The sequence below is a fragment of the Rhineura floridana genome, chromosome 8 (assembly GCF_030035675.1).
Source record: "Rhineura floridana isolate rRhiFlo1 chromosome 8, rRhiFlo1.hap2, whole genome shotgun sequence".
Taxonomy (NCBI): domain Eukaryota; kingdom Metazoa; phylum Chordata; class Lepidosauria; order Squamata; family Rhineuridae; genus Rhineura; species Rhineura floridana.
In genome coordinates this window covers 70,990,889-71,018,500 of record NC_084487.1, presented here as the reverse complement: position 1 = coordinate 71,018,500, position 27,612 = coordinate 70,990,889, and the positions used below count along the sequence as shown (strand labels likewise).

General features: G+C 39.4%; 1 protein-coding gene and 1 pseudogene across 4 annotated transcripts in view; one reads left to right on the top strand and one right to left on the bottom strand.

Annotated features, from left to right (window-relative positions):
* Nucleotides 1–27,612, top strand: part of TRHDE (thyrotropin releasing hormone degrading enzyme) — a 393,299-nt gene that overhangs the window by 335,995 nt on the left and 29,692 nt on the right. For 3 of the 4 annotated variants that reach the window (XM_061639727.1, XM_061639726.1, XM_061639725.1), the window contains 3 exons: nucleotides 13,206–13,353; nucleotides 17,053–17,150; nucleotides 17,865–17,972. In XM_061639727.1, coding sequence (XP_061495711.1) covers nucleotides 13,206–13,353; nucleotides 17,053–17,150; nucleotides 17,865–17,972 — 354 coding nt within the window. Of the gene's footprint in view, nucleotides 1–13,205; nucleotides 13,354–17,052; nucleotides 17,151–17,864; nucleotides 17,973–21,810; nucleotides 21,877–27,612 lie in introns of those variants that run through there. The other variant, XM_061639728.1, reaches the window with a different exon arrangement.
* LOC133363471 (5S ribosomal RNA) lies at nucleotides 6,528–6,636 on the bottom strand (annotated as a pseudogene).

Genomic DNA, 27,612 nt, shown 5'->3' with positions numbered 1-27,612 from the left:
AAATATTTTTGCTAAAATTCCTATACTTGTATGTTTCAAAATATGTATTACCTTCCTAATTTCCTCTTTTATACCTCCAACATAATGCTTTCTTAAATGTATGCAATATGAATGAAAGGGCATTCTAAGGGATATTTTAAAATTCTATAATGTCTTAATTTAGTAAGCACTATTCTTTCATAGCTTCCATTATATGTGAACATATTGCTTCCTCTGTAATCATCAGATTTAAAAATTGTTGTAAAATTGTTAGAGATTGTGTATTTAACAGTTGACTTTTACCTGACAGCTATAATACTGATGCCCTGTGATCCTTATCAGTGATTCAATGTTTTTAGTATATTAGTAGCTGGAATTTAGATTACATTGATATTGTAGCCACATATTTGGAAATTTGCTAAATTTAATGAGACCTTTGCTTAATGAAAAACTGCATGCACTCCCATTCCTGGATCAGAACATTGGTTGGAGAGAATAATGGCTCAGTGGTAGAGCACATATTTTGCATGGAAAAGATCATAGGTTCGATTTCTGGCATCCCTAGCAAGAGTGATAAAGTAGCAGGTGATGGAAACACCTCTGCCTGAGATCTTAAGAATACAAGAGCCCACCTGGTTCAGACCAAAACCCCATTAAGTCCTGTTCTCAGAGTAGTCAACCAGATGCCTATGAGAAACCTGCAAGCAGGATGTGAGCACAACTGAGTGCTCTCCCCACTTATGAAACCCAGCAGTTGGTATTCAGAGGTATACTGGAGGTAGGACACAACCAAAATGACTAGTAGCCATTAATAGCCTTATCATCCCAGACCTAGAAAGTCACTGCCAACCACAGTATACAGCTACATGGACTAATGGTTTCCTACTTTGAAACCTCACATATCCCCATCATTCTTAATGTTTTCTGAGCTACTAAAAGGTGGTTGAATTGATTTTAGGTCCCAAATTACACAGTAGTGTGGTTTAGGAAAGAATCAAATCACTTATGCAGGAAACCACAGAATATGTAGCTATACTAGTTGAGTGGTTCCCCAACTTTTTCTCCATGTGCCACTTTAAAATTACTGAGGGTCTTGGACTACTCAATGATTTTTCTGCCTGTTGTAGCAATTGAAATATGCTGTATTTTCTATAGAATTCAAATAGTAATACAATAAAATATAAGAAATAAAGGAAGCAATAAAAATACAATTTAAATTCAATATGAATACTAAACGTGGATGTGCCATCTCCTGTCTTCAGCCACAAATCCACAGCCACATTATGGACCACCTGAATGAAGCTCATGGATCACCGTTTGGGAACCTCTACACTAATTGGTATTCTACTTTGTATGCTTAGATTAGCTGAAATCATTGCTCATCTATTGCTGCTGGCTAGTGTACATTGCAGAATCAAAATATGATTAGAGGAATACCCCGCTATACAGACCTTCACTTTAAGGACACTCACGAGTATGGACATACTTACAGTAGTACCATTCCCCTGTTTACGTATGCTCGCTTCGCAAGAATGGACATTTAACCTTTGGTTGTGGCCTGTTCTTTCGGTGCATGGGGGGGTGGAAAGAGACGCGATCGCACGACCATGAATCAGCTGGGAGGCGCGATTGCAATCAGCTGGGAGGCACGATCGCGACCAGCTGACAGGCGTGGCGGTGCAGCAGCAGAGGCACTGCAGCGCTGCAGCAGAGGCTTTAGTGCGGGGCTTTGAGGCTCCGCGTGAAGGAGAGGTGGCACAGTGGCGGCGCAAGTGAAAAAAGGTAGTGCTTCACTTTAAGGACATTTTCGGTTTACGTACTCACTCTGGACCCATTGCGTACATTAATGCGGGGTATTCCTGTAGTATTAATGCTCTGTTTGGGGACATATGGACAGAAACAATGACAGTTCAGTTAAGAAGTAGAACTTCATCCCCTCACTCCCAGAATATAGAAAGTAATGTTCAAACCAAAATGGAAGCTCCTCATTTCTAATGTTAAACCACTTATGGTTATTTGTTAAAGCATAGTTGTGCATATTTAAATTGTTCATAAATACATTTCTCCCAATCTAAGTAGTCACTAATAGGCAAAAAACGTTGTGGTTTAAGAACGTACCTATAGCCAACAGATATTTCTATCAAAATTTTAAAAGCAGGGAAATTGACACGTGTCTGTGAATTTGTTTTATGTGGGGAGATCGGCGCACAACAATTAACACACAGTCTTGACAGAAAAAGACTTTGATCCAATGGCATGGATACCACAACAATTGAAAGTCTTTTATCTGCTGCAGCCTTCATCTGCCTTCACAGCCGTTATAACATAACACAGTGTATTCCTCCACCTGTTCTGCCGTTGAGGACATTCTTGGATTGTTCTTCGTCTGGTTCCTCTCTCTTGACCTTACCACCATGGGTGACCCTGCTGGGAGTACATGACTCCTGACGGCATTGCTCACAGGGTTCATTGGAACACTTAAGCACACTCACCACTACAACGTGATAAAATTGGGCAGCTATAGTGAATGCACCGGGGAGCAGGAGACCTGACCTCTCTGAGATATTGTACTGCCTTACAAATTTGTCAAAATGCAAACACAATTTGGGTTGGTCTTTCACAGTCCAATCCACTTCCTGTGTAGCTTGGAAGAATTTGGTAACGTGCCTCTGAGCATATGATTAGTGGCAGCAACACCTGCCATCTCCAAAGATGGAGAATGACATTTTTGTATGTTTGTTGGTGTTCTTACTTTCATTCCTTTCTGGGTTACTACTGTTTCTACAGAGAATCTAATCTAGAAAATTATGTTTCTCTCATTATTCATCCTAGAAATCTGTGTCAAATTTATTTTTACTAATTTAAAGCCTTTTTATTCGTCATATGATGGTGAAGACAGCCTTTTTTGTCTCAAACTGGAGGTTATGTTGTATTTTTATTTGGGGCACATTAACAGTTGAATCTGAAACTGCAGTTTGATGTAAAATCAGACTGATTACAATATGTTGCTACTTAAGCAATGACTCTAGCTGTTGGAAAAAACAAACTTGGCCTTCCCAAGATGCGTGTTTTCAGCCTGTTATGCTTAAACTACTCCACTTAAGGAAAGGTGGGCATGGTCAATGAAAAACATAGAGCACACCTAGAACTTTGCTAGAATATATTTCACCTCTCACTGTTTTATCTTGTGCAAACTGAGACACTCCTCATGTCCACGGGTGACTATTGGAGTCCATTATTCCGCAATTCTTTTTGGAGTTCTTTTAGTGTTGCAAAGTGTTGCTGTACTTCACATATTCACAGAAACAGAAGCAAAAGAGAATGATTTACTATAGGAAACATCACTAAAATTGCAAAGTAAATCAAACATATTTAAAGTGACTATCTGAACTATATCAACTGTTTTAATATTGTTGCTTCCTCCCTGCTAAAACAAGATCAGCACAGCACGTCTTATGTTATTTTGGCTGATTGCAGGTGTTGCCACCACTCACCATATGCTCAGAGATGCCTGTTACCAAATTCTTCCAAGCTACACAGGAAGTGAATTGGACTGTGAAAGACCAACCCAAATTGTGTTTGCATTTTGACAAATTTGTAAGGCAGTACAATATCTCGGAGAGGAGGTCAGGTCTTCTGGTCCCCTGGTGCATTCACTGTAGCTGCCCAATTTTGTCACCTTGTAGCAGTGAGTGGGCTTGAGTGTTCCAGTGAACCCTGTGAGTGATGTTGTTGGGAGTCATATACTCCCAGCAGGGTCACCCATGGCGGTAAGGTCAAGGGAGAGGAACCAGACAAAGAACAATCCAAGAATGCCCTCAACGGCAAAACAGGCAGAGGATAACAATGTGTATATTACAACTGCTTTAAAGGTGGATGAAGACTGCAGCAGATAAAAGACTTCCAATTGTCGTGGTATCCATGCCATTGGATCAAAGTCTTTTTCTGTCAAGATTGTGTGTTGATCGTTGTGTGCCGATGTCCCCACATAAAACAAGTTCACAGACAGGTGTCAATTTCCCTGCTTTTAAAAGTGTGATAGAAATATCTATTGGCTATAGGTATGTTCTTAAACCGCATGGGGTTTTTTGCCTATTAGTGAATTTCTCTGCTTTTTAATCTGGGAGGTAAGAAATGGGATCCTGTGCAAGTTTGCTGAGAATGGATTGATCATTTCCATGCTTATTGAGTTCAGTGGGATTTACTCCCCTGCCACCTTGCTTAGGATAGGTGAAACTGACCACCAGAGATGGGGAGGGGAGTAGGGGGATGGAAGCAGGCAGGAGGGGGAGTCAGAGGGCAAGAGAAGACTTTGACAACTAGGTAGGAATGGCCTAGAATAGGAGTGGGGATCCTGAGACCCAGGGGGCACATCCCTAACCAGCCCTGCTCCATGCCAGCTTGGAGTGTGGCCTTGAAATGTGATAAGGCTTCTTGCTTGCCTGGATACAGCATAGAGAGATGGAGGGATATATAAACTTGACTTTTGCATGGATAGACTACTGTACAAAGATAAGAGTCACATCTGTTCTCTACACACTTCTGACTCTGGCCCCTCCCACCACTGTCATGCGGACTCCAGAAGGTTGACCATGACACAATGTAGCCTTCAGACTGAAAAAGTTTTCCCATCCCTGGGCTACAGCATGGACAAAGATGGCAGCTCCTTAGAGGGAAGATGTACATCATTAATGGATTCATTTTTTTATAATAATAATAATAAATTTTTGTTTTTAGGCCGCCTATCTGGCCGAATGAACGGCCACTCTAGGCAGCGTACATAGATTAAAATAAGATACAACATATAAATACAATTATAACATCAGTCTTCAGATAATCAGCCCACCCACATCTTATAATTGTTGGTCTCTTCTTTTGTGGGCTTATATAGAGAACTGCGTCTTAACTCAGACACAAAATGCAGCTCTTATCAGTTCTTTTTTCATTTTATATCTTGGTGGGGCATTTTGAGTATTTTTTAAAACTCTGAATTATCACCATGGCAATTATTATTTTGTGTGTTTTTGAACAACCTTGGTATCTCTTATCACAAAAAACATGAAGACTCCTGTGATAGGTTGATAGGCTGAAGGCTAAGAAACGTTTCAAGTACGTTACAACTTCCTTCATTAGATGCTTGAAGTAGCTTAGAAGCTTGATAGCCTAATACACTTGAAGAGAAACAGTTTTTACAATAAGGCAGAAAGATACATAAATTGCAAGAAGAATAATTCTTGGTCTAATCAGAGTTAGGTGTCTGCCTAGGCCAGACGTACACAGCATAAAGGTTGAAGTCTGTCAGTCTGTCAAATTTATTTGTGAAAAACCATTGTAAAACTTTAAACCCTCTTGTTCTCCGTCAGTATATGAATAGCTGGTAAAGTTTTAAGTGAAATAAACATATGAGCCACCAATGAGCTTAGCAAGGAAGAATTATGACAAGAAAGCAAGTGTGATAGAGAGTCAAATAACAAAGAGAGTGGAGGAATAAAGCACTTGGCATTAGGAGATGGGGAAAAAGAGGAGCTATCTGGTTGCAAGGACACCATCATTGGTCAGAGAGATGGAAGGGATAGACCTATGGAAAGGTACAAATAAAAAGAAGATTCTAAGATAATTTGTCTGTTTTCTAAATAGTATTTCATGAAAGTTTGGATATTTGTGACACGGTCTGATTAATGTTCTTTTAAAAACAATAAGTTCAGTAAAAACGTGGACGTGCTGGAGGAACATCCAGTAAGCTTATTTATATACTTGTGATTTGTATTTATGATTAAATGTGATTGGGTTAATGTAGTGGTGTGGCTTTCAATTTAATAAAAATGAAAAATAACCCAAGCAATTTATATCAAAGTCTAACGGCATAGGTGAATGCCGGTACAACTGAACCCAAGCAGTTCAGTTTACACACCCACATTTACACACCCACAGCAATGCCGGAACCACTTTCATATGGTGTGTTCCCATGTTACTGCAGGATGTGTGTGAATACTACAGCTGTGTAGTAATGACAGGGTTAACCACATGGGTATTTCCACCCAAACAGAATTCTCCCCTGCCCCCATCCACCTAAGTAAAACTATTATTTTCCATGATTTGTTGTCAATCCTGAAGATGTGTTGAAGAATTAACTGAGAACTATGGTAAAAATCAAGAGTGTTTTATCACTTTCATTCCTGTTATTATTTGGTAATAGTTTACTCATAAGTGCCAATGTGTTCTTTACTGATCTTCATTTCACTGAATGGGTTTTGAACTTGAACTTGTTTTAAGAACGTCTGTTGTAATTTTGTTAAGTATGCATCCCTGTCTTTCTGTAAGTCATAAGCCTATAGTTAGGGTCTCCTATTTTCATAGCAATTCTTTGTAGAAAGTGGTTGTTTTTTAAAATTAATGTTATTTTAAATCTTACTGATGGATTATTGTTGTAGTTATATGCCTTCAAGTCAATTATTACTTATGGCGACCCTATGAATCTTTTTTTGATATATTCATAGGGTTTTCATGGTAAGAGGTATTCAGAGGTGGTTTACCATTGCCTTCTTCTAAGCCTACAGTACCCAGTATTCCCAGGCGGTCTCCCATCCAAGTACTGACCAGGCCTGACCCTGCTTAGCTTCCGAGATCAGGCGTGTTCAGGGTAGTATGGCCATAGTACTGATGGAAAGCTTCAGCTAAATTATAGCACTTGTCTAATCCACTAATAATTTAGGATTTGAAATTTGACCTGTAAGATACAAGGTGCAATACACATTCTCCCTCTTGTTTCCATAGGCTCATTGATTACAGTAGCTATACATGCTTTTAGTTATGTGAAAGCAACACACATCCCCTAAAAATGCTCTTCAAGTTTTGGAAATGATAGTTTCCTAAATTGTCTATTGGGAGCATCTGTGTAGCAAAATTAAAGTGTGAACTTGTAGTCATCTTTAGCACACTAATCCTTCCCCAGAGATCCAGATTTAATTCATTACAACATCCAAAGTCTTCAAGCATATTCAAGGTAATTGGATCCATATTATCCTTAATGATGCTGTTTAAACCCCTGTTCAAACTAATGACCAGAAAAGTCAGGGTTTTCAGACCAATTTAAGCATCAGAAATTAGAGCAATAGGCTGCGAGAATAGTCAAGGTTTCCACTGAAGCCAATGACACATCCAAAACCTTCCAAAATATCAACTCTCACATGCAGAGTTGTTGATGTTTTCTTAATTCATTCACAAGGAATAATATGGTTTCTCTGTAAATGAAATTCTTGTCTTTTACCTTCATTATTACCTCTACATCGAAGTGTGAACATCAAGACCACAGCCCTAAAGCTGCTTATTCTGATGGTGGACTATTCAACTAAGTGGGATTACGCTGAACTAATCAGGTTGAGGACTGCAGTTTTTTGTTTCAAAAGTCAAAGCATTTTAAGGCTTTTTCAGTCATCCCTTCCCTAACATATACTGAATGCATAGGGTGGGGGCAGGACCATAGACACACACCATACTCCCAACAGTTATTTGTAGGGATCAGAGATGCGTGAGGAATTATAGCTTTGTGAAATCTGCTATGGACTGGCCTGATCCATACCTCTCTGACTAATGTGCAGACCAAAACCTAGTTACCCAGCAACTTTCACACTTCCCAAGTGTTCCAACACATTTCCTGGGTCAAAAAAAGATGTATAAATGCATTCTCCAGTTGACATGGTATGTTGTGTCCTGTGAATCACTTAAGGCAAGAACATTTAATTAATTTTAAGATATTTTAAAAATCTTGTTACTAGCTCTGTTGGCCTGCCAGCTTCTTTCACTGTGTGGTTATAGTCTTTTGATATTTTAATTGTTTCCCTGAAGGGTAGTGTAAAAATGTTTAAATAAACAAATGTACCAAGGCTGAACTTTGCTAGTAAAATATGGTTCCATCATTACAAAACATTGGTGAATTGACTCTGTCAATGTTTTTCTTTTTTTTATTTTAATATCTTAGGGAGCAATCCTAATACCTGACTATGAAGCAGTGGGGTTGAACAGAGCAGTGGAGCCACCACTGCATCTGAAGTCATACTGCTTGCACCAGCCAGGTCAGGGAAGGGACAGTATTTTTCCTTAAATTTTGCTGCATTAGCTCCAGGCTGGCACAGCAGAGCAGTCTGAATTGAGTCCCTCTCCAGTTGCTGGACCTACTTAGGGTCCAATGGATTCTTGGCTGGCCTGGATCCATCCCCATTCCGCCCCATTTCATGGCCTTATGATGGCTATTGCCAGCAGCAACACTGCTGGCAGTCGCTTGTTAATAGCCCATGCCATCTTCTGGGTCCTCTGTGGCGGAGCTCCTCCTCATGTACAGCTCCAGCTTCTGCTATATCCTAATGCCATTCAGCAGTGTGGATCCTGGGTTAGGATTACTCTGTTAATTTTATTGTGTAATGCTGAATCTCTAAACATGTTTTATTTATTTATTTATTTTTATTTATTTATTTATTAAATTTATATACCACCCCATAGCCGAAGCTCCCTGGGCGGTTCACAACAAACAATATCAAAATACAATAAAACGCATATTTAAAACAATTCAAACAACATTAAAAATGGGCTTCCTTAAATTTTTTTAAATTTAAAATATTTATAACACATATTAAAACACTTATTAAAATGCCTGGGAGAAGAGGAAGGTTTTGACCTGGCGCCGAAAAGATAGTAATGTTGGCGCCAGGCGTACCTCATCAGGAAGACTATTCCACAATTCGGGGGCCACCACTGAGAAGGCCCTTTTTCTTGTTGCCACCCTCCGAGCTTCCCTTTGAGTAGGCACCCAGAGGAGGGTCTTCGATGTTTATCAAATAACTCAAATGAAATTCTGGCCAAAAAAAAGTATAAGTAATATTTTGTCATGGCATCATAGAACCAATTATCAAGGAGATCAGTTGTTCACTGTTTTCTTGCTGAATTCTGAATAAAAAGGTAGCAACCCACAATGGAGACAAGAATGGGGGGTCTCAGAATTTTGTTTAGAAAATATTTTTTTAATGTTTTAACCCTCTTTTTAAAATACGTTTTTAAAGCTCTTTTTAAAATGTTTTTAAAGTTGTTTCGTTTTAATATATATTAAGGTCTGTTTTTATGATATTTTAAAGTGTTTTTAGCACTTCTGTGCAGCCCTGGGCTTCTGCTGGGAGGAAGGGCGGGATATAAATCAAATAATAAATAAATAAAATTAATTATGAACTGCTTAGGCATTTTAAATATTATTATCATCTTTTTAATAGCAAATATTTTGCAGCTCATCTTCTCATTACTGCCTTCGAGGGCCTATACCATTTGTCCATGGCCCCCATAGTTGTCTGTAATATGCAACAAAAGAAGCACCTGAAAACATATTGCATATAATTTTCCAAGATCTCATAATTCTCTCATTCTGACCAGTAATGCAATTATAATCTGCTATAGAAGAATACTGTTGCACACAACCCAGTCTCCAATCAGTGAGAGACTTTCAGGGGTTCCTGCGCTTTACTAGGGCTTGGTTTCCTTAGAATGAAGGTCAGCAGAGACTGTGGTGTCTTATACGATACGGTTTTTATTTATACATATATACAGCCTGAGTGTAATATGGAGGGGTTCACAGCATTAACAGTCCACCAGATCTTGCTCCCCATCACCCAACATTTTTGGGATTCAGACACAGAGAACAGGCCTCTCTGTGTGTCTTTCTAGCTTCACCTCAAGATGAGGTGAAGAAATACTACCCTCTCCTTGGTTCAAGGATCGAAGGGAGGAGGGCCTCTCTCCTCAAAAGAGTTCCTATAGCAACAGGATCTCCCTTGGCCACATCCCTTTGGATGTGCAGGTTGACCACTCAATAAGCCCATTAACTCACAGGCTGATTTGGCTAAACTATTAGATTAACAGGAAACTAGTCTGACCAGTGGAGCAGGTTACTCCTTAGCAAATTGTTTTTCTTACAGGCACACAATTATGAGTCTCAGGGTTTCTTACAGGTCTCACAGATATCATCCAAATCCACCTCCACAATTCTGTAACAATACAAAACAGCTGTACATAACAGTGGGCTCATTTGGGTGAAATGTATCACCTTTCCTTTCACATCATACCCAATATAGTGTTTAAATGTAACATGTATTATACTAAAAATAGCTTTATCCTACCCTTTATTTTCAAAAGAAAAAAATCACAAAACACCACCACCAACTAATTTCACTGAGTGTTGGATTGTGCAATTTGCTTTTATACCAAGGTGCAGACATGAAACAATCTTACAGATTCTACAGATCTACATCAGGAAAAGTATAAGTTGTCAGTTCCTAAAGCCAAGGTGGGAGTTATCCGAAAAGCAATAAGCTAGTCATATTCTATATATTACATATGAAACAGATGATGCAGAGTGGTTTTTAGAGCTGCGGCAACTAAATCACCTCATTTCCATTGTTTCAACACTGTCAGCCAGTTTGTGGCCAGCTTGGGTTTTCTCATTTTGATTTAAGCACAACTCAGAATGGTGCTGCTGGGCAGTGGGCTCATGGATTTATTGTGTACTTGTACGTGGGACTCTCCGCACTTTACAGCAACCCTGTTGTTTTTGTGATAAAGTCTATTTGACTGTTTCGGATTTATGAAGGAAATAATTTAGGATGGAGTAATAATTTTCCCTTGACAATTACACTACCATTTGGTACTTTGTCCCTAAGGGGAAAATGATTGTGCTGAGATCTATCTGTGGGTTCCGTTGTTCAGTGTAAGAGGACAAACCAAGGTCAGAATGCAGCTACACAACATACAAATACCCGCTTCAGAATTAGATGTGTGGTCTTTAGCTGACTTATTGAAAGCTGCTATAAACAATGAATATTCATTTTTTGTCAACAATTAGGAATCTTGAGATTCGTATGATGTTATGGTCTGAAGAATTCCTTTTTTGTGAAAGGAGTTAATTGAAAGTGTTCTTTAGAGGTTTTTTATTTCAAAAATATGCAGGTTTTCTTCTGAAAAAGTTACAATGCTTCTCCATTGACTGATGGGATTGTGCCTTCTAAATTTCCCTGTGCTCATTTGCAATCCCTAGCAAATAAATATTAAATACATTCCTCTCATTATTATTCTGAGCACCAGCTATCAATAAAACATCAACATTGAAAAGATGCATATAACTCTTGTATATAGAGCATCATGCAAGAGGTTGAACCTTGGCTAAAACTTAAAGGACCAGCTTTAACTTCAATTTACATGCACTGGCAATCCTTCTTCCATCAGATAGTTTGTACAGTTGCCTGAATGTTGATCTTAAATTAGTTGGTGTTGTCACAACATGCCCAAATGATTTTTCCAGATTGATCATCTGGAGAGTGGTATTAGCCGTCTCGCATATTACAGAGGCCCAACTGGCCTTAACCAGAAGTTGGGCATCTAGTGTTGCCAGTCCCATCCTGTGGAACACTCTTTCAGCAGAAATTTAACAGACATCTTTGCTTTTGACTTTCACACATCTTTTGAAGACTTCTTTATGCCAACAGTCCTATGCAGTTATTTTAAATTTTCTTGAGTAGCCAGTCATCTTAATTATTATTCTGTACTATTTTTTTAAAAAAATTGTATTCTTGAACACCACTGTGATATTTTATGAGAGGGTAGTATATAAATACTTTTATAAATAAATAAAGCAAGAAAGCTATTGATTGTTGAATCTAATCAACAATTTCCTTGCTTTTCGGTGCAAGTTATAGTCCAAGAGATAGTCAGTGGAAATCAAGAAATCTCTTGATATGGTCCCTCCCATCAATACAGTCTTCCAGGCATTGGCTAATGTTTTCTGTCTAGTTTTTTCACTGAAAATATTGGCATCTCTTTCAGCACAAAAGAGGGATTGTAAGCACTATGATTGATTAGAATTGTTTTCTGTTTCTTTGATTCTCTTTCTAAGCTATGGAGATAATGAAAAGAATTATTTGACATACTAACTCAGTAACCGATTAATCTTGTTCCAGTGTTTTATGATATTCAGTGTAATAAGCCATTCCTGATTATAGGTTCAGTCTGCTGGTACTTTGGAGAAACAAGTAATATGACAATTAGAAAAGTAAATGAATAAAAAAATTCTCATGCTTGAAGATTCCAGATTTTAAAAACTTCCACCCCTCTATTTAAATCTTGCTAAAATGTGGATATTTAAGATTAAGAGATTGGTTGCAATTTTATGAAAATATTTACTTGCTGCATAAAGTCTTAATATATGGTAATATTTCAAAGTAATAACTTTTAAAAAAAATATTCAGGAGAATTGTGAATTATGAGAATTATATCTTTAACTGCTTCAGTTTAACATGGGTATATTAGCACGAGCACTTCAGGTTAACATGACTATGATGTTTGCATGTTCATTCACAGCTCCATAAAACACGATTTATGAAGCCATGGATTAAAGTCATGTCCAAATGCTCCTCCGTTGCCTCTTGTCTTCTTTTTTCCGCTTGTGTGCTGGTGTCCTCACAGAGATCCTTCTTTGCACCCACACTCTGACTTAATGTTAGTTAATAAACCAGGAATTGAACCTGACTTTTCCCCCGATTTGTAAACTGACATTAAACCAGTGTTCTCTGGTTTGGACAGGAGAATTCTGGTTTAATACAAGGCAGGATCTCCATGCTGAAGCAAATGTGTAATAAAGAGGGGAGAGGAGTAGTGAAGATGGTGTGCACAATCGCAGTGCCTGTCCATGGTTTCATGAACTGGTTTCTGAAGCTGTGAACAGATGTCTGTCTTCTCAGATGGCTTAATAAATGTTGTTGGAGAGTGTGGGAGTAAGATGAAACTATCATGAAAATGGTGTCTTAGAGTACATTTCTCCCAATTCCCCATGCAAAGATTTTCTATAACAAATACATTCAACTGTTGAATTTCTAGCTTTGGGCTTTGTTTGCATTTTGTGCTTTTTTGTACTAATATAGTTTTATTTTTTGTACAAAACTGCACAAACTTTCAAGTTCATCTAAACTTGTAGATATTATTCAATTTAAATTATATGTTATGATGCATGGATTCATTTCTAAAAGGTACCCAGCACATAAGTGTTTAAAAATAATACTTAACATTGTTGCATAGTATGATGAAATGACCGGCTGCTTCTTTGTATGCATACAAGAAAAAGCCTATCATCTCAGCTTCTAGTATCATTGGGACCTTCTTCCAATTAATAATTAACAATAACTTCTTTGATTATACAGAGCTGGCTATTTGCCTCAGAACATTCCACTAGAGATTATCAGATATCTGTCCAAGGAAAAGGAATTTCTGCCTTGGCATGCTGCCAGCCGAGCCCTTTATCCTCTAGACAAATTGTTGGACCGCACCGAAAGCTACAACATCTTCAATGTAAAGATATTTTTCTTTCTTTCTTGTGACCACTAAACTGTTGTCCTCCCCAGTAAGATTCTTTAACTGGTGTAGGGTCTTTCTACATAATCAATCCAGATGCATCGCAAATGCATTTTAGCCTTTGTGCTATAATCCTGCTAATCCATTTGCAATGACTATATGTCTGTATACAATAGAGGGGAAGGAGTACCTTAAAAACAAAACAGGCTAGAAGTGCACTCCAAGGGCAGAAGAGCAGGGAGCACATAATCATCAATGGATTTTTTTTAAAGTATCATTTATCACTATTGATATGGCAAAATTATCCAGTGAGAAACAGTTGCAATAGCAATGATGGTGCTGTTTGGGGGTGGGGCTTGCATTTTCTCTTTAAAATGAGCTATGAAGCTGCATCCTTTTAATTTTGAAGTTTTAACTGGGGTGCCAAATATCAGTGGGCACTTTGTCATTCTTTACTGTTTGGATGTAAATGGGATTTTACTGTTTTATTTTTATATTAACTGCTTTGATGTATTTTATTGTTTGTGCATTGCTTTAGTGAGGCAATTGTCCTAAAAAGCAGTATAGAGGTCTCTTAGATAAAATCAATATATGTACCATTACAAAATAATGCAGTTTAAGGTAAAATGTGCAGGTATATGATTATGTACGAAGGCCACATACAACATTGCTTCATTGGGGCACATTCTAGCTGGATAAATGACTTTTTGACCTAGTTTGCACTTTATATTCAATTAAACTATGGTTTAATGTGAATAAGCAGCTGAAATTATGGGTGCTTCACTCCTCCTGCTGCTGCCACTCAGGAAAGGAAACAAGGCATGATCTGGCTTGTTACATGCAAACCTCAGCTTATAGTTTGTTTGGGGGAAACAAACCACAAGCCCAGGTTTGGAAGTCATGACTTGTGGTTTGTTTGTCTCCAAACAAACCACAAGCAGAACAAAGGTTGTTCTTGGCTCACCACATGTGGTGAAACAAACCAGAAGCCCAAGAATGTACTTAATCCCCCCCCCCGAAATCAGTGTGATTTAAAAGTACTTAATTTGTGCTGTATCATGCTCTTGGTTTTGGTTTTTACGTTAATGAGGTAATTGTAAGCTTCAATTTGCATTTGAATAGTAATAGTTTATGGGCTATATGGTGTGTACTTTACTGAAGTTCCCACATAAATGTGAGTATAGCTTTTATCAGAATTCATTCAGTGACAGAAGTAATGTAGTCACCATTCAGACCAAAAAGCCATATTGAATTAAGTTCACCTTCTCACATTATCAAGAAGTAGATAAGTATTTAATCCTAACCTCACCCATAATTGGAGCCAGACTGCTCAAGTAGCAGGAAAAGTAGGTTGTCAATACACACAAAGCAACCATGAAAATGTCTGGTTTAAATGTAGCCCAGGACCAGTCAGCAACAAATACAAGAGGAAAATGCGCTCATGACCTGTAAAAGTTTATTCCATTCTTAGAACTTACCTCATGCATTTTTAGCTTTTTTCTACTCTTTTGCAAAGATACTCTGCCACCTAAGTGAACATAAGCATCTTACTGCATCACCATGCTATAGACTTACCTCCACTCATTCCCCTCAGTCACTTTGTCCTTCTAATGGTTGTCAATGGACACTGAATTCTGTGCAGTGTAAGTTTCCTTCATGTAATGCTGAATTAAGCTGAAAATGGAGTTGCCAGCTTGTTGTTGCCTACATTGAAAAATCATTACAATGCATCTTCTGCTGACTCCCTATTTAGTCTGACTGTAAAAAAAAATGCAATTTTAGTAAATAAGAATAGTAAAAACATTCTGTTTATTCCCAAGGTATCATGAAAGAGCTGACAATGGATGTTGTAAATTACATTATGTCACAGGAATAACTTACCTGCCAAAGGACAGTATACTGTCACATACCATCCTTATGCAGCAAATATGTTGCAGTGTAAATAAAAAATATTCACTCTTATATTGTACTAATATGTGAAATACATTCTTAAAGCTGCATTTATATTTCACTTAAAACATGAATTTAGCAGAAATAAAATTACAATATAACTATGGAAGAGGCATACTTTGCAACTTGGCATAGAAAATAAAGATCCTTATTGTGTAAGGGTTAAATGTAGAAAATGTTGTTACCTTTGCTTTTAAAAATGCCAACAACTAAAATGACATTGAAATACAGATCTCATTAAATTGTCCAATCTTGATATGCAGCTCACATTATTCAATAATATTACATCAATTGGCTGTGCCTGTGTAATGGTTTTGCCATATCCGTGCATAGAAAGACAGCCAAGCCTATCAATTTCATCTCTGTGTGTGGCCTAAATGTGTCACTTATAAATGTTTAATGATGGACATTATTCACACATGTATTTTTAAATCAAGAGTAGCCAACCCAGGTAAATACTAGCCTGTCTAAGCACCAGCAGCTTTTCATACTTGTGTCAAATGTATATAACATGCTTAAAGACATTGGGCATGATCCAGCTAACATCAAGCACATTTAAGGCGCATTGTTTCAGATGGATAGTTTTAAGCTAGAGTTGGGCAGAAATTTTCAACCCAGATTTTGCTGATGATTCATTGGGGTGGGGGGAAATGCCTTAAAAATTGGGGAGAGCATTTTACAATGTGCTTGGGGGGTCCAAGAGTAAAAACCCAATCATGATTTCTGAAATCTCTCCTAGCTGTGGTGGAGTAGGACAGATTCCTCTCCACCTCAGCAAGGAGACAAAAACCCTTTGATAGTGGATGTCTTTGAAAACTACCTAGCAGGGAGACCCTTTGAAAGCCAGGATTGCACTGACTGTTGCTGGCATGGTCACCACTTCCAAAGAACTTTCCTCTCTGCCAGTTTGTAATGATAGGCACCAACCCTCCCCACAGCCTCCACAATTCTCTGAATTTTGCCATGGTCTCTTTCATAGGGGCAAAGGGTTTAGCAAACCTGGTGATCTGTTTCAATACAGTGCTAATTTAAGCACATGTTTAACTCTCTCCCATAGAAATAAACAAAACTTGAAAGTGTTAAATTTTATTGGTGCCTTACCCAGATAATAGTACAGGTGAAGGGGAGGGCAACTTTGATCATTTTCTCCTTCCACCTGCAGCCCCCCTGTATCCCTTAAAAATCTGCTTTGGAGGGCTGAGGGACCCTCTGGAGGAGGGGAATTGTCTCTTCCCCTTCAGCCAGCGGGATCCTCCACTGGATCACAAGTTCTTCCATGAAGACAAGGCAACTTAGGATCTGCACCATACTCTTCAATGCACTGGAACTTTGAATAATGAGAAAGTGATCTTAGTGACTCATCTCCTTTATGAGTAACACATGTGCCACCACTGGCACTGAGAGCAGGGAACTGAGGTGCTCCTGGACAGCAGCTGGAGGCTTTACAATCCTGGACAGCATAGAATCAGACCTTCCACCACACACACACTGCTTCCAGGCACAAGGACTCCACTGAATTTGGTAGGCATGCATGTATAATGTAAGAATGGCATCATCTCATATTTTGGGCCTGACTTGAGGCACATATGCCCCCCAAAAGGTTGGTTACTATTTATCTTTAAAACATCATACATAATGGAACCATTTTTATAACAATCTTTGAACTAAATGGAGCATGTTATTTTTTAACTATGAAAATATCTGATGCAGGTTCTCTCTCTCTCTCCCCCCCCCTTTCTGTTTCAGGAATATATATTAAGACAAGTTGCTTCAATGTATCTTAAGCTTGGATGGCCAACAAATAATATGGACAAATCATTTGTTCAAGCTTCCTACCAACATGAGTACTGTTATACTTTTTAAAACTGAAACTGAACTCCATAGGCTTAATGAACTTTAATGTTTATTTTGCACATGCTCTGTTGATTATCATAAGAGAGGGCTAAGTATATTTCAGAGAGCCAGTGTGGTGTAGTGGTTAGAGTGTTGGACTACAACCTGGGAGACCAGGGTTCAAATCCCCACACAGCCATGAAGCTCACTGGGTGACCTTGGGCCAGTCACTGCCTCTCAGCCTCAGAAGAAGGCAATGGTAAACCCCTTCTGAATACCACTTACCATGAAAACCCTATTCATAGGGTTGCCATTTCAGAATTGACTTGAAGGCAGTCCATTTCCATTTTCAAGTATATTTCTACTTTTGTTGTCAAATTCAGTGAAACCTAAAAGTGCAAAAGATTGTGTCTTTTGTTTTCATTTTGGGGCCTTGCTATTATAAATTTTTCTCCTCTTACTAAAACTTGAAAACTAAATTGTTACTTAGCTATAATGTAAGTTCTGGCTGCGTTTGGGGGATGGAAGTCATGAGATCAAGGGGCATTCATACTTGTAACTGAGTAGCTTTATAGAAATGTAATTGCTTAATGGATTTGTCATTGTATGATCTGCTGCTTACCTTGGTTAAATATTAGTTTAGATCTTGCAAGCAATTGTGTATTTTAACGTATTTATTAATATTAGCCTAACACTATTTTTGTTTGCATTTTTGGGATACCTAGGGAGCTACGCCGTGAAGTCATTATGCTGGCTTGCAGCTTTGGTAACAAGCACTGCCACCAGCAGGCAGCAACCCTCATCTCAGACTGGATTTCCAGCAACAGAAACAGGTAATGAGGATGGCAACGTGCATTTCCCCTTTCCCCAAAAGTATTGGAATTCCTCCCCTCCTTCAAAAAATATACATTTTAGCGCAGGGATTTTTAAAAATTAAAGATTATTTTAACAATAGCTGTGCATCCTGTTAAGATTTCTGAGGGACAGAAGTTGCATTCCACAGTAATGGTAGTGGAAGAGAGAGGAATGGAGTGCTTTAAATTTCTCATGATTTACAAAGATAAAAAGAGTGTAACAAACTACAGATGGAATTTTCTCAAAATCTCAATATCACACTTATCCACAAGGATTTTTACTAATTCTCATCTTGCTCCTTGATCTCAATGGAAGCAAGGTTTTTTTAATCAGTACTGCTAAAAATATGAGCAGTTTTCACACACTATATGCATATTATGCACGTACACTCCAGGGTTTGTAAAGTAACCAGCAAATAAACATACATCTAAGGTGGTTTCCAAATTTAAATGCCAAAACAAACAAATGATATAAAATGTAAAGTTGGTGCTGTGAGGTATGGGAGGGAACAGTCCAACTGGAGCAGACCCTGATGTCTGCCAATCTGTGGTTTTTTCCCCATGGAAAAACATATGGATATTAATATCAATATTTTTAAAGGAAACACTGATATTTTGAATGAAATTTCAGTAATTTAAAGGAAATGCAGATAAATTATTAATCTTAAAATGGATAGTTTACAGGCAGATTTTTTTACTATGCTATACACCGCCCTGGGAGCTTATTGCTATAGGGCGGTCTAAAAATGTAATAAAATAAATAAATAAATAAAAATTAAAGTCCATTTTCAAAATTAGCTGTGGAAATTCACTACATTAAAATCTGATCCTCAGCTATTGAGAAGAAGCAAATTAATGGAAAATTTGGTGCCAAATCTGAATTTGGTGGAATTTTAGCACATCCCTAGCAATCACCACATGTGATAACCTATTATGTGGTTTTCAGCAACACATAAATGTTTTTATATTGAACTATGTAACATTGTCAATGTCCCCATCATGCTGCTGGGTTTAACATGGGTCCTGAGGCATTTCTTTCTCCTTATGGATTTATTGAATCCTGTTACTATTGTTTCTATGTGTGGCAAAATATTTTCAGGCCAGTGTTGAAATAGGCATTCATGTTCCTAGACGATAGGGATGGGGCAGAAAGTCAGTTCAGTTCACATTTTAATGTGAATCTACCTAAACCATATGTAAACCAAAATGCTGCTATTCTTTGAAATGCACACTTCCCCAAATTTTGTGATGTAGTTCTCCAACAACAAAAATGCAAAAACATGTATGTTAATGAAAAGTGTACTTTAAAATGCATACATTAATGAAAATAATATATAAAATGTATTGTATTAGGGGAAATTGCATATAACAATATTAGGAGAAATGCAAACTAAAATGCTGACAAATTTTTGTGAGGACTTTTTTTAAAAAAATTGCAAACTGATGCAGAAATGTAGTGAACTGAACTTAAGATTGGAAAAATGAGAAAAACCAACACTGACAGATTCATCCATCCCTACTAGGAGATGCCTTTGCATCAGCAAAACTAAGATATAGTGTATATGTACCTCATAACCTCTCCTTTCTTGCAGAGTGACTAAAGGAGATGTAGAAGTAGTCAGAGTAATCCAAACCACCATTCCATAGTACTGGAAGGGGGTTAGAGTCCACTATACAGTGAATTCTTAATGAGTGCCTGGCCTTAGGTTCTGCACATCAGGATAAATGTCTAAGCTTCTTTGCAAAGTTTTTGCATTTTGCATTTGCCTTTTGGGAAGGGGATTCGTTAACATCCTACACTTGTGTAGTAGTATTTGCAGAAAATAACTTCTAGGGAATACCTGATTTCAGAGAAACTCACCACAGAAAAGATGCATCCTGGTTGGTAGGAAAAAACAAAGGCGAACAATGAAGATTCCAAGGAGTGCTAGAAAATAAGAGAAACAGGAAAAGCGCACTGAAGGGGAGGAGAAAAGGAAGCTCTTTAGGACCTGAAGGATTCCTATTGTCTTGTTTCCAAATAAGTTGCTTATCAATGACAGCTCTGCCTTAACTTATTAGCTAAAATCACTGAATAGGTGGGAACAGACAGGCTGGCTCATTTTACAGAAATTGCTTAGAAGGGTACCCACACATTTTGCTTCATAACTTTTTTACTAGGAGGGCTAGATACTTTTTTTTTCTAAAAATATGAAAGCTCAGAGTTTGGGGCCCTTAACTGGGGGTACCAGTGAAGGCCTTTGTGGGTGCCATGTTGGTGATGCCTGCTTTAGCACCTAGATAGATTATAAAAAAACTAGAGAAAGTTGTATTTTATTTCTCAGATTACTCTTAATATTTTTCTCCAGCACATGGCAGCCAGAAGTGAACTATTGTTCCAGGCCCTTTTAAAAGGCTAGTAGTGCTAGTGTCTACATGGCAATGAATTCTGTAATTATTCATCCTGTGAACAAACATTGGCATTACTGAATGGGATTGTTTTGGTGTTGAGAACACAAAATAAAGTTCTGTCCCTTTGTACTACTATTTTTGTTTTTTATATATGGATTTTTAACCAAGATTAGTAAGTAGCAGCTTAGATACAGATCTTAAGTATTAAATCACAGCACTGTAGTTTATTTCTGGCCCTTACAACTGAAGAAATGCAGCTAGATGCATAGCCTGACATGGTGGCATCCAGTTCATAGCAGCCACTGGAACATCCTACTGTGTTTCCCAGCTGGGAAATATAATAGGGGTCTTGGCTGCTTCTGAAGAGAGGGACAGAATTCAGAGACTTCAACTACAAAGAAGGCTAAAGTGGTGGACAAGGCAGGGAAAGGTGAGTAAAGATTTAGTTAGTAGATTATTGGGTGGGCAACCACTTCCTCAGATATTATGTCTAGCTCTGTCACAACTAATATGAGTGGTTATAAATCAGAAATTAAGTTTACTGAGTTTCAGAGCAGACATCTGTGTGATCTATTTGCCTGAGAATGATGGATGACATTTCCTAGTTAGTGATGATGTCTCCTACTGGAAAGAACAGGCAGGGTCTACTAAAGCCTTTTGCCTCCTCTCCAGGGGTAGAAGTCATCCCTCTCACCAAACTGACCCTGCCTCTGGTTGGTAACAGTTAGGTCCTCTTGTGTTCTCTAGAACTGTTCTGTTCTGAGCCTTTATTCCTGTGTTTTGTTATTAGTTCTCTCTTGTCTTTTTGTCAGCATAATGTCTCCATTTGTGTGTCTGTGGTAATTGAGTGCGGGGGGGTTGTTAATGTTTTCTGTGTCTTCCTCCCTGCTTTGTTTTACACCATTCCCATATTTTTTCCTTCACCACTGTCATTTTCGGATTGCACTCGAACAGGCACCTTTTCAGGTGCCAAAGCACCAGTTAGGGTACAACTGTGAGGTTAGGCCACTAATAGTGAAAGGCACAGAGCAGCAGTTCCTGCTGGCAGACTCCTTAGTTGGGACTGCCATTTTGTGTGTGTTGCAGCTATGGTTGCTTTGCCCCTTTGGTTCCGTTCAAGCCTCACAAACCTTCAATACTGTTTTGAAGGCTGGATGGGTTCTTTTCATTAAGTTTTAAATTAGCGTAGCTGAGGAGTTTTTCCGTTCTTTTTCCCCTGAAGGTGCTAGAATATCTGTATCAAATGGTTTCCCTTTAGAAAGCTGACTGTCTCCCCCCAAGGCCCAGGGAATGTTTCCAGGGCAACAGCAGAAGACCATGTTGGTTCTGCTAGAAGGCCACAGTCTGTACATATATAAATGGAAATCCCTCCGGAGTTTTTTCTTCAGGATTTAAAATACTGTTTTTTGTTCTTGTTTTACCCCAGGGGAAGGCCCTGCAATACATATATGTGAAAGAATTTACAAGAGCAGTTGACTCTTCTCAATAGCTACAGTGTGAAATAAATAAAGATAATTACTTCATGAGTCAATGAGGAGTTTGATTGCTTTCCCTAGAGGATGGTGGTGAGTTACTCTGGTGGATGAAACTGAAACATGGTCTTGTCCTTTTCTAGTTTCACGAGGCTTGAAAAGGCATAGTTGCCTCTCTTTTCTCAGGATTTTAATTAGGGATGGGATCCCCCACCACCACCACCAATCTGCTCCTCCCCACTCACCCATGGCATCATGGAGAAGGAGGAGACAGGAAAGAAGGTCCTCCCTGAGTGGAAGGACAGAGCAGCAGCTGTGGCTAAAGCCTCCCCAGCAGGTCCAGACTGCAGAAGAGGAACAAGAAGAGAAGCACCGCACTGTGGGACAAACAATAAACTGCAATGTGAGAATATCGACTTAATTCCAACCCTCCACAATCGGAATTAAGCAGATTTTTTATCCACCCTAGCCTGCAGCCTGTCGCTTCTAGAATACACACCTTCTCCAGTGGACACTAGGACACCCCCTAGTGGGTACTGTCTTCCTCTCCTGTTGCTTGAGACAGGAAAGAGTTAACATTCCAAGGACTCTTTCTGAGCAGCTCCCACAGAGTGTTAGTTCATTTTCCTGCCTCACTTGATCAGTACTGTTTTCATCTAGCTCTTCAGTTCTGGCCAGATTTAATTAATTCATATTATTTCAAATTACTAACTTCAGAAGTTCTCTGTGTTGTCATTTGTCTTTGGGGAGTGACTGATTTTGATTAACAATGTCTCTGAATTAATTGATACAGATTTTTGATCTCTGTGTGTGAATGTCAGTAGGTGTCTGTCTGTCCTTTGGCCCTGTCTTTCAGCCTTTGGACAGTTCTAATCCCTTCAGTCCCCACTTTCTGTGATTGTGATTTCTTCCCAAATGAACTCCCTCTATGCTCTGATTGAATTAATTTGCTTAAATTACTTAAGAATTAATTGCACATTCTCAGATTACTTCCAGATCAATTCCTAATTTTTTTAAAAAAACACTGTGTGACCCTCTGTCCTCATTTTCCATAATCTGATGGGGGAAAACCCCACCCTTAACTAACTCCTGGGATGACAAAATGCCAAAAGAATTGGCTGAGGGAGACTCAGTTTCAACTAGTGAGACCAGGGCTGGTGTCAGGCATGACTGGACCCTTAGGCACCACCCTGCCTTGGGCCCACAGCAGCACCTACCTCTCCTGCTGCGGTAAATGCTGGCTAAGCTGTGCATGCATGCATGCCATCAACCAAAATGGCAGCTGAGTCTTCCCTAAGGGGCTGATGCCTGTGCTGCCATCTTGGTTGATAGCACGCATGCACCCCAATGGGAGAGGTAGGTGGGGCAAGCATGCGGGTGTCCCAGACTTCTCTGTGATTCATGGCAGGGTCAGGAGGCAATGCTGTGGATTGCGGAACAGGAGCACTACCTACCCACCCTAAGGAGGGTCCCTTCGGGGCCCTTGGCCAGGACCCAACCTGGCCACCCTCTGGCACTGGCCCTGAGTGAGACATCGGGATCCATGGCAACAGCAGCAGATGAGGCAGGCGCGGTAGTGCTGGTGGCACATCCTGTGAAGGAAAAAACAGTTGACACAATAAGTCAGTTAGGTGTGCAGAATGGCACCCACCATCTTAAAAAGAAAAATCAGACAAAGCAAAAGGTGCATGGCCTGAACATTCCCATGGTAGTGAAGAGAGCAAAGGGCAGTGATTCAGCATGCAGCCTGAATGACCCTGCAGTAGCAAAGGTTTCAAAAGGCAAAGCAAATAGTAAGGCTTCTGGTGCAATAAAAAAGTCTTTACCTTCAATGGAGCTGGAACACAGAAACACAATATATATGAGAGAACAGAGTCAGCCGTGGGTTTGCAGGCATGAGGAGCTGCTGCCTGAGAATGAAGGGAGTTGTGGAGAAGCTCCAGGCCCAGAGGTTTTTTCCAATTGTGATTCAAGTGATAATGAATTTCCAGGTTTCCAAACAATGGGTACTCAATCTATGCAAGCACAGCAACAGATAATCTGCTGTCACCTCTGGTAAAACCAAGTACAGCAGCAAGGATCAAGTTTCTTAATGCATGCCCAGGATTCTGCTGACATTTTGGGTCAAAAGCAAGCACAGCAGCAAAATTCAGGTTTATGTATGGAAGATGTTGCCACTTCTGGTCAAATCCACATACAGCAGCAGATTACAGCTGTACATATAAATAGGATAGATCAACAACATATTACTCCTTTGAATTCAAGTGCTGAGGCTTTGGTTCATATCAGGGATGCTTTAATGGCTGACATTTCAGCAGAGCAGCTACAATCAGATAAATAATTCAAGCCACTAGTAGTAGAACACAGCAGACTGGAGATTTACCAAGTACAGTGGAACAATTACCTGCACAACTACATATGTCCTCAGATCAACATGATGCTACCAGAAATGAAACCAAAGGACAGGTGATGAAAATACCAACATTATTTAAGAATCTGGTGAAGTTAGAATGGGGCACTCCAATGCAGTCTAAGAAATCTTCTTATGAGAGGAGAGGGAAGGAGAAAGGGAGGGGAGCAGGAGGGGAAAGGATGGGATTGGAGGGGGAGGAGCAAAGGAAGGGGCAGGGGAGGGCAGATTTGATCATTTGCATACTTATTGAGTTCAATGGTATTTATTCCTGTGCAATCATGCTTAAGATAGGTAAAACTGACCATGGGGAGGGGGAGGGGAGGGGGAAGGAGGGGGAGGGAAGGGGCAAGAGGGAGGGGATAGGAGGGAGGGGAATGGAGGGTGGGTTTGATCAGTTGCATACTTTATGAGTTCAGTGGGATTTATTTCTGTGCAATCATGTTTGAAAATGGAAATGGACTTCCTTCTAGTCGATCCCGACGTGTGGCGACTCTATGAATAGGGTTTTCATGGTAAACAGTATTCAGAGGTGGTTTTACCATTGCCTTCCTCTGAGGCTGAGAGGCAGTGACTGGCCCAAGGTCCCCCAGTGACCTTCATGGCTGTGTGGGGATTCAGACCCTGGTCTCCCAGGTCCTAGTCCAACACTGACCCAGGGGAGGGGCAGGGAGGGTATGAGGAAGGGGAGGGGAGGAGATTAGATGGGTGGGCACTTTACAAAAGGAAAACATTGTAAACAGTTCATTGCTTTTCAACATTTCCCCCACCTTTTCATTCTACAGTAGGCACATGTAGCCTCCCACCCAAATTTAAACCAAAGCTGTCCCTGGCCACATCCACACCAGATCTTTATTTCACTTTGGACAGTCATGGCTTCTCTCAAAGAATCCTGGGAAGTGTAGTTAGTGAAGTGTGCTGAGAGTTGCTAGGAGATGCCCTGTTCCCCTCAGAGACCTTCAATCAGAGTGGCTGATTGTTAAACCATCTGGCCACTGGAGCTCTCTAAGGGGAATAGGAGTCTCCTCTAAGCACCCTTCACAAACTACACTTCCCAGGATTCTCTGAGGCAAGTCATGACTGTCTCACGTGAAATCAAAGTCTGGTGTGGGTGTGTCGGTGTGTGCGTATAGATATCGCGCAAGTAAGAAATTCTGGTGCCGGATAGATTCAGTAAATAAGCCAGGCCAGGCAAGTATCTTGTAAGAGTCTTTACTGACAAAAAGCATTAAACACAAACGACTTTCCCCCACACCAGAGCTTCTGCAAGAGCAGCTTCTTATCTACCAGGTTGCCCTTGCCAACCACCTGCTGGCCTTGAGGAACCTGGCAGCCCCTCTTGCTCTGTTTAACCCGTTTATTGCAGGTTTCCTTCTTTCACTGAAAACCCTGTCTGTGTGTCTCATAGCCTGCGTTACTGATCAACAGCCCCCACCTGAGACTCACAGATCACAAAACTACATTTATCTTATTTTACAGTCATACATTACAAGTTCAATACACATATATATACACATTATTTTGTTTCTCTTTACAGTCTCTATTTCCATTTCAGTTTTGTTTCTTTATTCATACATGTTATACAGCATTTTGTTCACTTTTATTCGATAACACTCATTTATATTTCATTCTTCAATACAGTATTTCCACATGAGATCCATTGTTTCTTTGTCTATTGGACCTTCTTTTTCCCATTCTACAGGATATTCATCTGTCTCATCATTCTTTTGTGTAACGTTAAATGTAAATCTATGAGGTGGTTTTCCTTTTGTTTTTCTTTCTGACCGTCTAACAGTATCTATTTCCATTTCTTCCTCACTCTCAATTTTACTTGGTCCTGCACCTGTGTCTGCACTTGTTCCTGCACTAGTACCTGGCACCTCTTTATCTTGCATTGCCATGTCTTCACTCCTCAGTCTTTTCACAGTACGTTTGCCACTTTGAATTAAGTCAGTCAATGCAGTTCTTAATGGTATTTGATGCCCAAAAGGAACATCTGCTGCTTCCTGCTTGCTTGCATCATCAAGTATTACTGTTTGACTGTCTTTCCAAGGTTTATCTATCACCTTTATGCTTCTACTTAACACTAATTGTTGTTTCTCAGGCAACCAAATTCTATAATATGAATTCTGAAATCCCAAAATGCGACCTGCCTGAGCTCTTGGGGCTAATTTACCATGCCTTTTCTGCTTTGAAACATGCACCCAGCATTTTGCTCCAAAACGCTTTATGTGTTTTACCCTGGGTTTTCTTCCAGTCAATTTCTCATATGGAGACATGCCTATTACTCTGTGCAGAAGGCGGTTCTGAATGTAAGCAGTGTACAGAATACATTCACCCCAGTAGGTGTTATTCATGTCTGCATCAGCCAGCATGGCTCTCATTGAATCCTGCAGTGACTGGTTCCTCCTCTCTGCAGTTCCATTGGAAAATGGGCTGAAGGGAGCAGTGAGACTTTGGATTATTCCTTTCTTTTCAAGATATGTTTTAAACGAATTACTGGTAAATTCCCCTCCTTGATCTGATTTGATATTTTTGATAACAACCCCATATTGTGTCTCTGTCCTCTGTATAAATGCCTTTAATTTATCTTCTGCTTCACTTTTCTTTTTCAACAAGAATACATGTGTAAATCTGGAAAAATCATCTACAATCACTAAATAAAATCTTGCCCCACCTTTTGAACACTGGAAAGGTCCAGCCAAATCCACATGTATCAGCTGATAAGGTTTCGTGGTAGTACTTTCAATGCTCTGATTAATTGGAGTCACTGTCATTTTTGTTTTATAGCATACCTCACATTCATCCACATGCTCACAATGTGTTAGTTCCAAATCTTGACTATGCTTTGGGGTATTTTTCACTTTCTCAAAATGTGCGTGCCCTAATTTTCTGTGCCATTCATGTATACAGTTTTCGTGTATGTTTTTATTTACTCCTATCCAGGCACACGTGGGTTTATCAAGCTTGCTCTCTACCATAAACATTTGGTTCTGTAATTTCCCTTGCATACAGATTTCACCATCTTTTCTCACAAAACATCTATTCCCTTCAAATGTAATTTTACAACCTATTTGAGCTAGTTTTCTCACCGATAGTATGTTATATTTTAAACCAGAAACTAATAACACATCTGTCAATATAGTTCCCAAATTACTTAACCTGAGCGTGCCTCTTGCAATTGCGTCCTGAGTTGATCCGTCAACGAGGTAGATCTTCTCTTGCACTGGCTTTGATGTGTAAAATAAACTAGAGTCTGTGATCAGGCAATTAGATGCTCCGCTGTCCAGAAGCCATTTAGAGTTAATTAGTTTATTATCCTCCTTAGCAATAAAGTTCACGCTTG